This window comes from Thermobia domestica, chromosome 16 (genome assembly GCF_964235325.1).
Source record: "Thermobia domestica chromosome 16, izTheDome1.hap1.1, whole genome shotgun sequence".
NCBI lineage: Eukaryota > Metazoa > Arthropoda > Insecta > Zygentoma > Lepismatidae > Thermobia > Thermobia domestica.
This window is the reverse complement of record NC_137469.1, coordinates 3,861,169-3,879,637: the sequence shown is the minus strand read 5'-3', so window position 1 is coordinate 3,879,637 and position 18,469 is coordinate 3,861,169. Positions and strand designations below refer to the sequence as shown.

Here is an 18,469-nt window from a genome sequence, read left to right as displayed (position 1 = left end):
TAGTCCCAGGACCTGCCGAAAGGTAGAATACTTAATAATAATTTTGTATTTTGTATTTCAAATAGATTTGCTTACCTATTTTGCCCAGCACTGTCTAATAGAAACTCGGTCTAGAATCGAGCCGGAGACTCTTAGAATCACAGGTACTACTACTGAGCCACTAAGCCTTCCTAACAGGTTTTAGGTGCAGAAACGTAAATAGTGTGCAAAACAAATTATTAAATTATTATAGATTTAAAATATAAAATGAAATATTTCAGTTTAACGTCCCATCATTACGCCGTTTAGGCTAAGGGAGACAGATGATTAAGGGAAGTGAATGATGGTGAAATAATTGTTGGAATGAGAATGTGGGGGGAAACGAGAGTACCCCAGGAAACCCAAGGATAGGATGTTGTCCACCACAAACTTACTTGGTTGGTGTTTGAACCAGGAACTCTTACCTCTACGTACTAGAAAATGGAAGCACTCGTACAAGCAATGATTATCCCTGCGGAGGAAGAGAATCGCAATACACAAAGGGCTGAATTGTAATTGGTAGTCATCAGTAAGTTGTATTGTAAATTATAACATTGGTAAACCACAATAATGTGTTTCATAAATTGCGTAAACTTCGTTATACGTCGATCCATTAAGGTGTAATAGTTGGAGTGAAGTTCCTCTTTACCTTACTTAGGCATCCGTTTGTCTGGATACTTCTCCGAGATGCCTGCACCGTTCTTAAGAGTCCTCATCCCGGCGAAATTAAAATACCGCTAATTTTACAGTAATTATGTGATATCTTCAAATAGATAAAAGATAATCAAAATGTGGAACAAGAGCTCCCTAGACAATATTATTTTACATGAGAAACCGTTATCACGACTCACTTATCTGCTTTCGATTTCGAGCCATCTTGAAACCGGCATTTATTTTCGCGTTTCTAAACAGCTGAAAACGGAAAGCCACTAGGTGACTTGTGATAACGGTACCTCACCCAAAATAATATTGTCTAGGGCGCTCTTGTTCCCTATTTCAATTATCTTTTATCTATTTGAAGATATCACATAATTATTGTAAAATTAGCGGTATTTTAATTTCGCCGGGACGAAGACTCTTAGCAAAATTTAATATGGTGATTCGATAGCACGTGCTGAGTGTCGTAAGGGGTGGAATGTAACGATCGGAATAATCACCAAAAAATGGATGCCTATAGACAAGGGCGCCGATTTCTCTGTAAATTTGGGGGGGGGGAAGCATTCAGATGCAGAAAGCATATATGAGGATTTTAAGACAAATTATATTCAAATTATGCCTAATATTGTAAATTTATAAATACAATGAGGGGCCCACATGAACTTCGGGGGGAGGGGGGGCTCGGCCCCCCAGGATCGGCGCCCTTGCCTATAGACTTAACATTGGAAAAGCATTTGGCGAGCAAATTCTCATTGTAAACAATGGAAAGTAGAATTTTCAGTATTAGAAAGAGGGCGAAGCTCTTTTCGTTTTGTTCTATGAACACAATTTTTCAAAGCCATTGTTTCTCGCTAATATGTCAAACACTAGAAAGTTCTATGAATAATTAATCACGGTAGATCACTTCGCTCCAAATTTGCTATTATTGCATACCTAGTTAATATGTATTTATGTTGTTCTTAAAATTTATAGTTTTAAAAAATGTTATATTCTTGACAAAGTTTATTGCTACTGTGTAGTCTAATGACTAATAGAGTATTCTATTCTGACCGGTGGAGTATTTTAGGGGGGCTTCCGGGCCTAAGCCCCCCGAAACTTTATTTACTATTTTAAAGTAAATGAAATATCTCGCACAAGTTTCACATTTGCAGGAATAAAGTTAGCAAAGCCCCTCCCCCCAAAACAAAACCGTAAATACGCCACTGATTCTGACCTTTGTTGAGCACGATCGGAAATTTGCCCAGAGCCCTGAAAGAGAATTTCTTAGCTCCGGTGGGAAATTCTTACCTCCTTGGGCCACCTCTGAAATTATAACTCCAGACAAGGGATTCAACTTGACCATAAGAGCACACAGCATTATCTGTAGGTAATTGAGCTACATTTTTTTTTTAATATTTGATTTGATTTTACTTTAGCGTCCCTTTCAGCAGTGAGGCTATATTATACGTGGACCTATAGCTTAACGTGGAATCCAAACCACATGAGCTCTCGCCGGGAATGAAACTTTGATCCCCCCACGCTAAAGGTGTGTATACTAACTCCTTAGCCACGAGGAAGATCAATTGAGCTATAGACCTAACATTCTATAGGTGAGTGGACTCTATTTAAGAGAAGCGTTCAAATATAGTGTTACATAATATATATTATCAATTTAAAGGGGTTTAACACTTTAATTGGTGTTTATCTTATCGAAAGAACAGAGCTCAATGGGCAAACTTAAAAAAATAAAACTATGATAAAAATCTAATCAGCTACTTTAGGATTTACCTTGATGACTGTCTGTTACGTATAATTTTTTTAAAAAAATCACAAAATTCTGTAGAAGTTGGCAGAATGGTTGTGCCACGTTGTACACGTTGGAATAGGAAGAACACGAGCGCCATCTATCTCAAATTGGAGACGAACTAGAACCATACTGTAACATCTTCCTTTTGTAGTGATGCCGGTACACTGAACGTTCTCGGATAAGTGTTTCTAGTTTTGATAAGGATTTCTATTAGACAAACGCATAATGCCTAGTAAGTAGCTAGCTTTTTAGCTGTTACTTTTAATATTATTATTAATATGAGTTTACTTTCTTCTAGGGAAAAAGAATTGCTATTTCATAATAAATCAAAATTGATGACTGTGTAAGGTGTGTGAGTGGTTGTGATACCGAGAAAGTTTTAGGATAAACAAATTAAAGGGCTTCCGATTACAATCAACTATTTAAAGAAACAAGAATTTTAGGAATGATCCAAAAATGCGTCAAAAGATTGAAATCTTGGCCAATAATTAGATTTTAGATCAGAGGCCACAAAATTTTTGAACGGAATTTTTTTTACGGAATAATCACATTAGACTGATAGTTTGACTTTGGCTACACTATATGTACTTCTCCAGTTATAAGGCTTACAAGAAAAATTATTGTTGAAATATATTGGATCTTGGATCAGAGGCTACAAAATTTTTGAACGGCCCCTAAATCGAGATTTCGTATTTTCTACGGAATAATCACATTCTACTGAGATAAGAGATAGTTTGGGTTTGGCTACACTATATGAAGGTCTCCAGACATAAGGCCTAGAAGAAAATTTTTGGTTGAAATATATATTGGGTCTTTTGATCAAATAAATAAATAAATAAATAAAAGCACACCAGTAGTAGTTTCAGGATTCGTGAACAAGGGTTACAATAAGCAAAGCGGAGTCCCCCCCCACATGTATTTATACAGAATGAGAAAAATAAACACACTGCTGAACAAGACTGCACTTATTTAATATAAAAAACACATTTACACGTGACGTTTCGATCTTCTAGCCAAGATCCTCATCAGAGTGTAGGGTACATCTGATGAGGATCTTGGCTAGAAGATCGAAACGTCGCGTGTAAATGTGTTTTATATATATATATATATATATATATATATATATATATATATATATATATATATATATATATTAAACTAGCAGCGTTCACCCCGCTTCGCTGCGGTCACCCCGGAACGCAATAAACTTTGTTACTTAGATAATTTTTACTTTTTCGCTTTCAAGTGATATGATAAAAACCATAGAAGATTGCAGTAAATGTTAACATTATATCGCCTGCCATTTATGTTAACCCGCCCCGCTTCGCTGCGGTCACCCCGGAACGCAATAAACTTTGTTACTTAGATAATTTTTACTTTTTCGCTTTCAAGTGATATGATAAAAACCATAGTAGATTGCAGTAAATGTTAACATTATATCACCTGTCATTTATGTTAACCCGCCGAGTGACACGGTCATGCGGGTTGCATATAAATACGTTTATTTTTACCTATGATGAACTAACAAAGGATTTGTACGTTATGGACACTTGAATGGTCAATTATCTCAAGACACTGGTAATTAAAAATTAAAGTGATATGATAAAAACCATCTAGGGTCCAAATCCTAATAACCCCCCAAAAATAAAAGAAATTGGTTCAGCCGTATTAGCGTGATGAGGTGACAAAGGATTTGTGCGTTCTCTTTTATATATAAGATAAGTGTAGTCTTGTTCAGCAGTGTGTTTATTTTTCTGATTTGATTTGCAAGACGTCTGACTATGATTGTGTCTCAGTTATACAGAATGAAAATCGATTACAAAGTTTCACACCATCTTTTATATATTATAATACCTTAAAGCAAATCAAGTATAAAACCAAATCTATTTTTGTGTAAGTCCATAACCTATTTTTTTATTCACATTTCAATTTCAAAATTATCTAATTTTCCGTTAATTAATTAACAGTTCGTATAATAAAATTTGCTAGTGAATTTTTCTTCTACTAGATAATGTATTATACTATTTTTCCAGTAATTTTATATGTAGTATTCGTATTCTTAAAAGACGTTTTTTCTACTAACTTTAATAACACAATAACTAACTCAATACAGGGTTTTCATAAAGTCTGGACGGATTCAATTTGCTTATAATTTTCATAAAAATGCTCATAATGAAATCAAATAAAGTGCAAACGGTAGCGGAAGGATTAAATTATTAGTTGGCAACACTGTTAGATAAGCGGCAACTCTGAACACGTTGAGAGAGGGAGAGGGAGGGCAAGGGTCAGTTTCTTACCAAATTCCAAGATCACCCGACCTTACCTGCTGCGACTTCTGGCTTTGGGGTCATGTGAAAACGGAAGTTTATGCAAAGAAGCCAAGTGATTTGGAGAACTTAAAACACAAAATCAGGGAGTTTGTGGCTGGCATTTCGGATCAAACACGGCGGAACGCTGTGAGTGGACTCCAGCGCCGCCTACGCGAATATGTGGACGTAAATGGCGCCCAGTTGGAGGTGTGGCGGTGAATGAACTGAGCTGGTGCAGATTACAGGTAAAAATTTAATCCTTCCGCTACCGTTTGCACTTTATTTGATTTCAATATGAGCATTTTTATGTAAATTATAAGCGAATTAAATCCGTCCAGACTTTATGAAAACCCTGTAGACCATGGAACCCAAAGTTTCAATGCCGCGTTCACAAAAGCTCTACACTGATTCTATCCTTAGCTAACTGGATCCAGTTTCTACTTTGTATTTCTATTTCTGCGAGATGCATCTTAATATTGTCCTCCCGTCTGCACCTAGGTCTTCCTAATGGTCGTTTTCCGATTGGTCTTCCAGTCAAGACAGTATTAACATTTCTACACAAGTTTCTGGACATATTAATATTTCTGGTTATGTTATGCCTTTATGTCATCCTGGCATTCCTGAAACAACAGGGGGAACTGCTATGCCATCATTCCCTCTCTGGAACCGGCAGTGCACACACATGCACACAAATATACAAAGTTCCCAAGGTAAACAGAACTACCAAATAAAATTTGTAGTTTTACTTCCTACGCATATGTCTTTTATGCTAAAGGAGAAGAATGTGGGAGGAAACGGAAGAACTTCTAGAAAACCCACGAAATTGTTCAGGTGGGCGCTCTACCACCGAGACATCGGCCCTCACATTCTTCCCTCAGAGTAAGCGACCATGTTTCGCAACCATACAACACGACAGATATGATTATCGTTTAATATACAGAGTGGTCCAAAAGTAGATATACAGTCCCGTACTGATCAACTCATTGCTTTTTATATAATTTCGTATTGTTATCCATCAGATAAACTTAGTTTCTTTATTATTTGTTCATAATGTCTTTTTACATATGCTTTAAGCTCGGAACAGCCGAAGCAAATAAACCTATAAACTAGAATGTTATACTTGATCAATACAAGGGTGTATACCTACTTTTGGGCCACACTGTATATTTTAAGTTTTAAATTCCTCGACAGAATTCGCGACGACAAGAGATTTTGAACTGAATAATAACATGAATTCCCTGCTTTTAGTCGACATTTAATTTCTTCGTGAATATGGTTTTGGTCTGTTAATACTGATCCTAGATATTTCAAAGTATCCACTTTATCGAAAGTATTATTTGATATTTTGATGCATCCATAATTTTCAATATTACCATCCCGGCGATCTTCCACATATTTAGTTTTTCTGCATTTACTTTTAAACCAGTCCCTGCAAGTCTTTGATAAGGTCTTTGCATTTCTTCTATTGTTCTCCTATCATCAGATTTATATCATTAGTATACGGTATAATCTAGCGAATTCCATTCAGTTTCTAGGCCCTCGTTGCCATTAAACTGTTACTACTTCTGCCAAGTTACACGGGGTATAATCTTTCATATTATCTTTATTCCAATGCTTTTCTTTTAAATATATTTTAGGTGCAACAATATAATAAATGTAATTTACTAATTTCTCTTTTGTAGAAGTAAAAGTATTGGATTTCATAAAACCATTCTGTGCTGTGATACCAGAAGTAGAGAAACCAGCAAGAAAGGTAAGTACATTCACCGTATTGATTTCTAACACAAGTTATTTTAAATGGATTTTTACACTTCCGTACAGTGTCTCTCAGCAGACAAAATTTGGATCTGTATCGTCTCGAAAAGGTGTGCTGGAAATGTTATCTCGTCTCGGAAAGTAGAAACATAAGTTTCTATTAGAAGAGCTTTGTTTCGTCTCCAAAATTGTCTTGTCCAGTCTTTTGGGCAATAGTACTTCCACAACACCACACTGGGAGGCTATACACAGCAAAAAATGATGCTAAAAGAGCTCAACTGTATCACAACCTAGTGATCCCAGAATTACCGCTACTTTAGGGTGTCATTCCAACACTAAGAGTCCAGTGTTGCGGTTAACACAGGCCTGATGTTACCGATTTGACACAGAGATGGTGTTGAGCGGTGTGAAAATCAACACGGCAGTGTTACAGAACTGTTTGAATGTACGAAAGAACCCGAAAATAGGAGCACCGTCACGGTATCTTCCTTTATATACCACATGTTATTTGTAATATCCCAGATAGCATGGTAAATGCTGGGCAATGAGATAACAGCATTGTTCGTCAGTAGTCAGGAAACCTTTCATTTGCTTAAGCAATGACTTAGTAAGGATATCACAGAAGCCTCAAAAATTCCAGGGCATATTACTATTCATACTGAATTACATACAGTAAATATGAGTGTGTTAGTTTCTTAATAATAATAATAATAATAATAATAATAATAATAATAATAATAATAATAATAATAATAATAATAATAATAATTATTATTATTATTATTATTATTATTATTATTATTATTATTATTATTATTATTATTGCTCATCTCGGTTGAAGCTGGTTTGAGCTTAATAATCTGACAGCCATCTCTGGGAAGTGCAGATTATTTAAAGAGATCTCCTGCTCAAAAGAACTTTCTGACCATGTGACAGGTGTCTAGTATTACTGATTTTTGTAGATTAGTTAGGAGATTTTTGCGTTTATATGTTCAAGTTGCGTCACAGTGCTTTTAGGAACAATTGCTGTAACTGAGATAATAATTGGTCTTACTATAACTTTCTGACATTTCCATAACTTTTAGGGACAATTGCTGTAACTGAGATAATGATTGGTCTTACTGTAACTTTCTGACATTTCCATAACTTTTAGGGACAATTGCTGTAACTGAGATAATGATTGGTCTTACTGTAACTTTCTGACATTTCCATAACTTTTAGGGACAATTGCTGTAACTGAGATAATGATTGGTCTTACTGTAACTTTCTGACATTTCCATAACTTTTAGGGACGATTGCTGTAACTGAGATAATGATTGGTCTTACTGTAACTTTCTGACATTTCCATAACTTTTTGATTTCGTCTGCCGAGTCTTTATATAGCCTTATTTTCGTACTGAATGTTGTATGTATGTAATGAGTCAAAAATGGTACTGCTATTAATACATCTATGAGAGTTACTTCTAGGTCCGTTTTATTCATAATAGTGATGTCGGCTCTCTTCGCAGGTACCGTTACATTCGTTCCGATTTCTCGATCCCTGTAAAGTTTGTATTTATCATTTTCAAGTACTGGACTTGCCTGGAATTTATTGTATGGCTTCGTATCGGTAATTAATTCCATGTTATATGCCCAAAACTGATGAACGCTTTTTGTAACATTGTTGTGTCTTTTCGGTATTCTGTGGGAGTCATGTTTGTGACTAAGGTCAAATAAAGCATTACAGCCGAATAAAATTTTTCTGTCATTAAAATTTTTCATTGCAGGGATGTGATTTGCATAAATGCAAGAACGTCCTAAATTCCTGAGTTGAATTGAATAAGATCCCAAATTATTCTACCCAGTAGAAATTGTTTTTAGGGATGCGCACGAGACAAGACTTGTGGCTGTCTCGTCTCGAAAATGTGCTGTAAAAGTGATGTCTCGACTCGAAAAATGTATATTTCTCTATTGGAAGAGCCGTGTTTCGACTCGAATATTGTCAGGAAAATCCTGTTTCGACTCATCTCGTGCGCACCCCTAATTGTTTTGAATTAAAAAGAGGATTTTGAGTTAGATTTAGGTTGTAATATTAAGCAAGTGAATAGCCCTTGGAATATAAAGGCTGATTCATACTTTGGGTGCCATGCCCGCGACCGTTTATAGATACAATGCCACGCCGCTACTGCTTTCTATACCATTTCCTTTAGTTTTGGTCAACTTCGTGTCGCTTCGAGAAATCCGAGTGAAGTCGAAGGTTCACGGTCTTCGTGTCAAGACCAAGGTGGTTTCTCTGTAAGGCGACACTATTGGGACATGACAGGGAAACGGCACGTCATGGGAGAATTTAAAAAGGCAAGTTAATGAATTTAGAATGTCAAAGACTGAAAAGAAACTGTGGACCACGGCATGGGCAAGAGCGCCGATTTCTCTGTAAATTTGGGGGGGGGGGCATTCAGATGCAGAAGGCATATATGATGATTTTAAGACAAGTTGCATTCAAATTATGCCAAATATTGTATATTCTTAAATAAAATAAGGGGGACCCACATCAGCTTTGGGGGGCCCGGGCCCCCTTGGCCCCCCAGGATCGGCGCTCTTGGGCATGGGAACGGTACAGGCTGGCCATGTCATCTGTGAATTAAAAAAGACAACCGAATGAATTTTCAATGTCAAAGTCTGAAAAGAAATTTTGTTTACCACGACACGGCATCGAAACGTCACACTATGTGTGAATTAACCTTAAGATGCCGACAAATAAAGAAAAAAACATGAAAATACGAAAAAACTGAACGTGGGGTGTTTTTCAATTCAGGTCTTCATTTAACACTTACGAGTTATTAATATTTTTAATCTCTCTCCCTTTAACCATACTATTGTTTTGCTAGTTTAAAAAAAAATAAAAGAAAAGTTTCAAGAGAATATATTTTAGAATGCTTCATGTTAATAAGTGGTGTGATTCTTGTTTAGCATCAACTTTTAGGTTTACAAAAAAAAAAAAAAAAATTTCTCGATTTTATCAATAACAACACATGGCAAGTAGCGCATATCATTTAGTTCAGCTTAATGAGAGCTATCAAATGAAATGTATATCATTTTCGAACGCTAATAATTGTAGAAGTTAATAGAATTTCATGTTAAGTTGGCGACGTGGAAAATAACAGTATCATCCTGTTTTTATAGTAACTTTTTTCCTTCTCGTTTTAGGTACAATTAAGGGAGAAGATAATATGGACCACGCTTGCTTTGTTAATCTATTTAGTGTGTTCGCAGGTAAGAAACTAATATTTTTTTAATATATTAAACAATTACTGAATAGCATTTGTTCATTAATTTATTAAAATTATTGTTTAAATTTGGAATTATCAATACACAATTCAGTGATAGAGTTAGGTAAATAATTTCATGAAAGTAACAAACAGGTAAAACATAGGAATCAGGAAGCCGAATACAAAATTAGAAATTCTTTTATACTCAAAATACATTTGCCGAAGTAAAGAATACTACCAGGATTTTAAACGAGTAAATGCCTTATCTTCTCTCCTCGTAATGTCGCTATTGAAATATTTATTTATTTTTTATGCCTGTTAGCATATATAGATAGATAGATAGATAGATAGATAGATAGATAGATAGATATAGATATATATATATTAAGGGGAATTGAATTCGGATAACATGTTGGTGGGGTAATCAAACACGGTAAAATTAGTACTCCGTGGCGTCCTAATAGTGAGAAATAAAAGCATTTTGCATGTAAGTACTGTCTAGGGGGGGACCAACTTTACTTTGAACAAATGGATTGTATGTGAACTACAGCCAGATATAGAGTACATATTGTATACGCATTCTGAACTGCTACCTGCAGTAGTATACTGGGACAGATTGCAGACAACGTGATATCGGAGCTTTATCCAGTTACAAACTCAAATATGTTACTAGTAATTCATTCAATATTCGATTGTAGATCACAACGTTACCTTGCTTTTGTTGTGTTTTCAATTACTACCACAGTGTAGAGTAAAGAGTAAACATTCTCAAATTTTTACATGCAAAAGCAACTGGCAACACAAACTCTTATACAAAATTAAACTTCGTCTGTACAGAAGATATTATTGTTCGAAAATGTTTCGTTTGTAGTATTGCATCATGTCGAGAAGAATGACCAAAGACCCGAGTACAAACAGCAGATACATCTTTGACATTGCGTTCAACATCGTCCGAATGACACGGATACTTTGATAGAATAATTTCTTGATTACGAACTGAAATTTAAGGATCTATAGCTCCAAAACTATGGGACCTACCGTAGTCGGGTCAAGACTTCACTTAGGAACTAATATGTTCCCTATCCAAATATTCAAGTTTCAGAATCCTAAGGTATTCACGCAATAATATATATAGAAGCAGTTTAGCTACAGGCATATAATTTGAGGTGTTCGCCAAGTACCTCTATTAAAGGTAGTTGGTGAGTACTTCATATTAAATGCCCATAGTCAAACTCCTTCTATAAAAATTGTTGCGTAAGTGCCTTAGGATTCTGAAACATGTATTTTGGATAGCGCACGTATTAGTTCCAAAGTGAAGTCTTGACCTGACTACGGTAGATCCCATAGCATTGGAGCTATGGACCTTTAAACTTCATTTTTTCATGTTTTCGACAGCCTGTAACTCCGAAAGGAAGGATTTGTGCATCAAGGTTGGTGTGTCAGGAATCACCTCCCAAACGTTGTCGGTGTTGTCTTGAAGCACCCTGTTTAATATTTTTTTTTTTTTTTTTTTTTTTTTACATTTTCAATGTGTTTTGAGACACAAAATTATGTACAGTAATATTTCTTTTTTTCTTTTGGTCTTTCTTATTGACAAATAATACCAAAATTGAAAATTAAAGCACATTATGAGTAAAGTGTATAAATTGCTTATGCAATGCTCCTGATCTAATGTCAAATTGATGTAAATTTAAAAATGTGTTTCTGGTACAAAATAAGAAATTTCCAAAAAAAAAATAATAATAAAACTTCAGAAAATGGAGCCAGAACCACATACAGTTGCGTACCGCCTGAAAAACACACTGGATAATTAAGCATTGTATAAGGTTCTAGGAAGCAGTTGTTTTCTTATTCTCCTGATTTTTAACAAAGTCTTTTTTGTCTCGTAAATTAGATCCCACTCTTTGGAATCCTAAGTTCCGATTCTGAGGACCCTTTCCGTTGGATGAGAATGATTCTGGCTTCGAACAGAGGATCTTTGATGGAATTAGGAATTTCTCCGATCGTTACTTCGTCCATGATCATGCAGCTATTGGAGGGAACCAAAATCATTGAAGTGGATGACACGCCCAAGGAAAGACAACTCTTTGCCGGGGCCCAAAAGTGTTAGTGTCTTGCATTCTCAATCTATCTTTTGCCAAATCAAGCGGTTTGTTTTATGATAAATAAAAGTTAAAAAAAAAAAAAAAAAAACTTAAGAAACATGAAACAAAACCCTGTATTGGACTGACATCATAAGTAGCAGATAAGTAACTTGTAATTATTAAGTTAATTACTTAAAACTTGATTAATACTTTTGAGAAATTGTGGAACCAACAATTTTGTTGCCAGGGGAACACACAAGCGTGTTAAACTTAACAATTCATTTACATCATCTCGATTTTGAGATGACATTCCATTTCAAAATCTTAAATTGGAAAATTATTTTAAATTCTATTTCATATTTCATATATAATTATAGCAGGTCATCTGAAAAGAATTGAACCTTTTGCGCACCAGATGTCGTTAGTATTCCAAATCTCAATGTATATGAATCGCAGTGGGCTAGGCCTAACGCTTTCGACAGCCGATGTGCAAAAAGTGTTTTGCATGTGAAACAGAAGAAACTCGAATAAGGTTGTGAAATAAGGTTTTCCGCAATGGAACGATCCACGATTTGCAGAGCAAAATAAGATATTTAAAACCTAATTCGTCGGATATTCATCTCGTACTGAATTTTTAAATTTTTAAATTTTAATATTTCTAGAGAAATCGAGTTTATTTGCATTCTGGCGCTGATTTAGGACAAAAAATAATTTGAAAAGAGGTTGATGTTCGAAAGCTTGTTCACAAACGAGATGACTCTGCTCTTTCACGTGTGCAGCCACTTCGAGTCTGATGTCTACAAGAAAGAAAACTTCTTTGCATCGTCGATACTGGCGAACTTCAAACACACGAAACATCCTGGATCCCGGAGAAAGAGGTCGATGTTAGTTCTTTGCATCGTGTTTCACCTGCATCTGCCTGCAGTATTTTCTCCTTGCCAATCACCGATGACCTAAAAGAATGAGTACGATCTACTTGGGAAAACAATAGTATGCAATTTCGAAGTATTAAAACTGGTTAATTACACACCCTTATGGGATTACGGTATTAACGTTTTCTAATACTTTGATTTGTTGGTGAGAAAATACTACAAATACATTCAGAATAGAAGTGTTTTGTAATAAAAAAAAGTTCTACCATTAAAAATAGTTTTTTTTTTTTTTGCAATAAGCAAAATTGGTGAAAAAACAAAAATCAAAAAGTGTTACGTAACAAAGGGGGGAGAGGTTAAGCCATGCTTTACTAACTGTGACAAGAGGGAGGGAGGGGGTACTAATTAGTCAAAAATAGCGTTACGTAATATGTGAACGGTCCCTAATATACGCATGTTCTGTGAACAATAATAATCTACCATTTATGTTTATGCATTTATTTAAATTTTCTTTAATAATTTTGTTCACTACACTATTTATTTTTTTATTCTACAATCTTTCCCCAGTATTTGGTCTAGTGATCACTCTGGGCCAGGCGTTGATGTACGTGTTATCTGGAATGTATGGCCCTCCTTCGGAGATGGGAGCTGGAATGTGTTTGATCATCATCTTCCAGCTGCTATTCGCTGGAGTGATTGTAATGTTGTTGGATGAGCTACTGCAGAAGGGCTATGGTTTGGGATCTGGGATCTCCCTTTTCATCGCAACCAATGTATGTGAAACCATTATGTGGAAGGCTTTCAGCCCAGAGACTGTCAATGTTGGTAAGTAAGCAAAGTAAAATATTTAACCTCTTCGGACGCCGAGTGTCGTGTACGACACACAAAATTAGCATTTTGTCTTGATAGAGCGACAACATGGCACATACGACACGCGTATTTTGTTTCTCTTTCTTGTAGCCAGACTAGGCGCTGCATTTGATAGAAGCTTGACAGTTGAAGAACGCTTTCCGTTGGTCCTCGGTAGTATTTTTGGAGGGAAGAAAATATCGTAGAAACCGAAAAATGACACGATTACATTAAGTATTCTACTTGTCTTTCTTTAACACGTTATTTTTTGTAATTATTATCTTGTTAAAGCCTTGGGGATGAATACGCAGTTGATTATTTTGCTCTTCTATTGTGTGGGGGAAAATAGATACCTTTTGTTTTATCATGTGTCATATGCGACACTATGAAATCAATCGTTACAAAAGATGATTATCCATAATCTAGAGATATCTCATATTTTCAATCTCTTCACTTGGGTTTTATGAAGATGTGACCGTGTTTTATGTATTGGATATTGTTGTTGTTATTGCATAGATGTATTAAGTGTGTAATATACATAGGCATACCTAGTGGAGAGGCGAGGAGGACGTGTCCTATATGACACATATGATTGTCAGTACTCTGTGGGGAAAAAACTTTGTAATTTATCTTACTCTTTGCATTTATGGAACGAAAGCATTACAATGTACCAGGGGCGGACCCAGGGGGGCGATCGGGGCGATCGCCCCTCCCAGGAGAGGACACTTTCTTATTTTATATATATAAATAAAACCCATTTCAAAGTTTGGAGCCCTTAAAAGTAGCAGTATGACAACCCACAGCCCCCCCAGAAGTCGGTCCTGGATCCGCCCCTCCAACGTACAACTTACAAGACAAAACCATTTTGTTCTACTAGTGACACTGAAGAGGTTAAGAGAAAAACATGGCTTTTTTTTTAATTTTACTGATCATCAGGCCACAGTTGAGTGGAATAATTTCATATAGACTCCATAGGATACGTGAAAGTACATTTATAAAGTCAATTTATGCAAGTGTGGATTGAACAAGCAGTAGTATGAAATGAAAAATGAAATCTTTGAGTTTAACTTTCCATGATTATGCCTCTTAGGCTAAGGGAGGCGATAAATAAAGCAAATGAATGACAATGAAAGAATTAGTGGAATGAGAAAGTGGGAGGAAACGGGAGTACTTCGAGAAAACCCACTGACACGATGTTGTCCACCACAAACTTACTTGGCCTGGGAGCGAACCAGGGACTTTATGCACTAGGGCTGAGCAGTCTACCACTGAGTCATCATATTCCCCAGCAATAATATATACAGAGACATATGCAGCGGTGGATCCTGAAGTCCGGACCCAACCCGTGGAAACCCCGACTTCTCTGTAAATTTGAGACCTCGGTGGCTCAGTAGTAGAGCGTTCACCTCTGTTACATGGTTTCCCTGGTTCGATTCCAGCTCGCGCCAAGTGAACTTTGTGGTGGACAAACATCGTGTGCGTAGGTTTCTTCGGGGCTCTTCCGTTTCCTCCCACTTTCTTCATTCCACATTTCATTCATTACTCATTATCACCGTCTCCTTTAGCCTAGCCGGCATAACCGTGGGACGTAAAACTCAAAGACTTGATTTTCATTTTTCTCTGTAAATTTATTTTCAGGGCTGATTCTACAAATTTTAATATAATTTATCTTCATATTAGATTTGGACCCTCCCGAAATAAATTCCTGCAAATGCGCATTTGACATAAGTTAATTCAATCATAATCATCAAATTTGCATCAATTTTTGTCGATCTACTGACAATAATAGACCATACAGTCGTTTATCTCAATTTACGAGTACCTCACTTTATTGAGGAGAGCGACCCCGAGCCCTATCGAATGCAAAACTCATAGAAGTTAGCATGAGGTCGAGCGAGCCTCATTGAGGATCAAGAGACAGAGCCATAGCGAACGAAAGTAGTATTGCCGATTTAGCCATGAAATAGCTAAATCTAGCCATTTTCACATTTTGTTTAGCCACTAAAAATGTAGTTTAGCTATCAACTATAATTTTGGCCAATTCTACGTTTAAAGCTGTCAATTTCTAGAAATTATTAGGGGGCGCGGTGGCTCAGTGGTAGAGCGTTCATCTCTGGTGCTTGGGGTCTCGGGTTCGATCCCAGTCCCCGCCAAGTGAACTTTGTGGTGGACAAACACCGTGCTCGTGGGTTTTCTCGGGGTTCTCCCGTTTCCTCCCACTTTCTTCATTCCACCATTTCACTCATCTCTCATCATCACCGTCTCCTTTAGCCTAACCGGCATAATCGTGGGACGTAAAACTTAAAGATTTCATTTTTCTAGAAATTATTAGTTCTTAGCGGTAGTTCAATCTTTTCCAATAAACACTTCTCAAAAATTATGAATAAAAATATAATTAGATATGATTGGCTATTTTGCTAATAGCTCTTACACTGCCACACACCGCAATCTATCTTACATATATTATTTATGATTCTCAATTACTAGCATAGTGTCAGGTAAATCGGAATTCTGGGAATTTTTCATTCCATTGGCAATTTCAGGGCTTGATTAATTTATATGAGAGAGAATTTTCTGTGATATTCGACATGGACGGTGTATTTTTTTTTTAGTGTTATCCTAATCAATAATGCCACCCATATAGAGAACACGTTCAACACATACTGTAACAGAGAGTGGTCCTTACCGTATGATTAACCTCTTTTGTTCGGGATACAATAACAACAACAAAAAAATAAGTCATAACTTCGTATTCTAATGGTTAGCGATAGAACAAAAATAACAGTGTCATTTAATTTTTACAGTCTCTATTAAAATGGCATATCACATGCTATGGCTTTGATTTAAGACAAGGGTGCCGATCCTGGAGGGCCAGGCCCCCCCAAAGCTCATGTGAGCTCCTATTGTATTTATGAATATACAATATTTGGCATAATTTGAATGCAGTACGTCTTAAAATCCTCATATATATGCCTTCTGCATCTGAATGCCCCCCCCCCAAATTTACAAAGAAATCGGCGCCCTTGATTTAAGACAATTGAAGATTCGCTGTAGAGAATAATGTACGTGCCAAAAGCAATAGTTACTGTAACAGTAGTGACTAAACATAATAAATTGTGCCCAAGCGTCACAAAATAGAAAATACTATTGCTTAGAAATACAACCTAGCATATAACGAAGTATGAAAATGTAAGGCATAAGCGTATTAAGAAATTAAAATAAGTGAAACGATTTCAAGATGCCACTTACATTGTTTTCTACAGCGAGTTTTCAATTGCGTAAAATTCAAGATGGCAAAAGTCACTGTGACGTATCTTCAAACATTTCTCCCATTCTTATTCCCCACCTACATTGTTTCTTTGGTTATATTTTGCAGCGTTTACTACTTATTAGCATGTTTCCACATTTTTGGACCACCCTGTATAATATAATATGATTTCCACAACCACATGTATTGTTGCCCCTTTTTTAACAATATTTATAGTTTATCGAACTTTATTATGGCTTTCCCAAATGTGCAGTATATTACCTTTTTCAGAGAGCGTAGCCGTGTGCCGTGTGTTCATTACATCCTCTGTAGGGTCACCTCTGAACATTGTAATAATAATAATAATAATAATAATAATAATAATAATAATAATAATAATAATAATAATAATAATAATAATAATAATAATAATAATAATAAAAGAAATGTTTCCAATAAAGTTGCTAAGTCCTTTTTAAATATATATGTATAGGGTGCCCCCGAGAATAAACCGACAAATTTCGCATTCATATTCATAGCATCAATACAAGAAAAAAGCTCATTTACTTTGAAACACCTAATTACGGAATCCCCGAAAAACTTTGCAAACTTGTTCAGCATCTTAACACAAGAAAAATATATCCCTACGTCTTTTACGTGCGAGGAATTTCGGAAGTTGGGCGATAATTATTCGAATTCCTAGTAGAGTGATTATCTTAAATTTGGCCCACCTCCGTAATTAGGTGTTTCCGACCAAAGTCTCAGAGGAAGTTTTTTTTTTTTTTTAATTATTATTTCTTGTATTGATGCCCTAAATATATATGCTAAGTTTCTCGGTTGTTTTATTCCGTGTAGCAACCAGAGACCTGCACGGGCCGGGCTTGGGCGGGCCGGCACTAATTTCTCTTCAGGTCGGGCCGGGCTGGGGGCCGATTAATTGAAATTCTTTAATAATTATTGACTTTCGTTAAACGATAATTAGAATAAAGGCAAACATTGAAGAAGTGTGCCCGTGAAAAATGTTACAAAATGGAACTTCTAAAATTTATCGGACCCTGGCCGAGCTTGGGCCAAGAATTTTAAAAAACTTATCGGACTGGGCCGGGCTCGGGCCGCAAATCTCCAAAATTTTTCGGACCCGGGCTGGGCCGGGCCTAGGTACCTTCGGGCTGGATTGGGCTCGGGCCGAAAAATTCGGCCCGTGCAGGTCTTTAGTAGCAACTCTACGCATGTGTGTGTGTGTGTGTGTGTGTGTGTGTGTGTGTGTGTGTGTGTGTGGTGAATATTAGCTATAGGCAGTGATTCTTTCAGAAGTTCCGGAGGGGGCACACTTAGTATTCAGAGAGGCATATATTATTTTCAAAAGATACTATTCTATTTATTATATTATAGATGTATTATTTTAGTTACTTCCACGGGGCACTCTCAGACCTCCGGAGACAATGCCCCCAAACACATATCTGTAAGAAGCACTGACTATAGGTCTATATACGACTACTTTTATTACATTTATTTTATGTGTTTAATTGGTTACATCACTCGGTGATTAGATAACAGTTATCATTGCAATTCAAGCATTTTCTGTTATCAAATGTGATTACGACATAATTTTCATTGATAGAGTTTTTTTTTAAGTTTTAATAA

At 36.2% G+C, this 18,469-nt stretch overlaps 1 protein-coding gene across 1 annotated transcript in view; it reads left to right on the top strand.

Annotated features, from left to right (window-relative positions):
- The first annotated feature begins 2,508 nt into the window (after window positions 1-2,508).
- LOC145672889 (protein transport protein Sec61 subunit alpha-like 1) overlaps window positions 2,509-18,469 on the top strand; it is a 35,313-nt gene continuing 19,352 nt past the window's right edge. Inside the window, exons 1-5 of the mRNA XM_081742085.1 lie at window positions 2,509-2,693; window positions 6,453-6,523; window positions 9,712-9,777; window positions 11,668-11,878; window positions 13,297-13,554. Of these exons, the coding sequence (XP_081598211.1) occupies window positions 2,687-2,693; window positions 6,453-6,523; window positions 9,712-9,777; window positions 11,668-11,878; window positions 13,297-13,554 (613 nt within the window). The 5' untranslated portion in view covers window positions 2,509-2,686. The remainder of the gene's footprint in view (window positions 2,694-6,452; window positions 6,524-9,711; window positions 9,778-11,667; window positions 11,879-13,296; window positions 13,555-18,469) is intronic.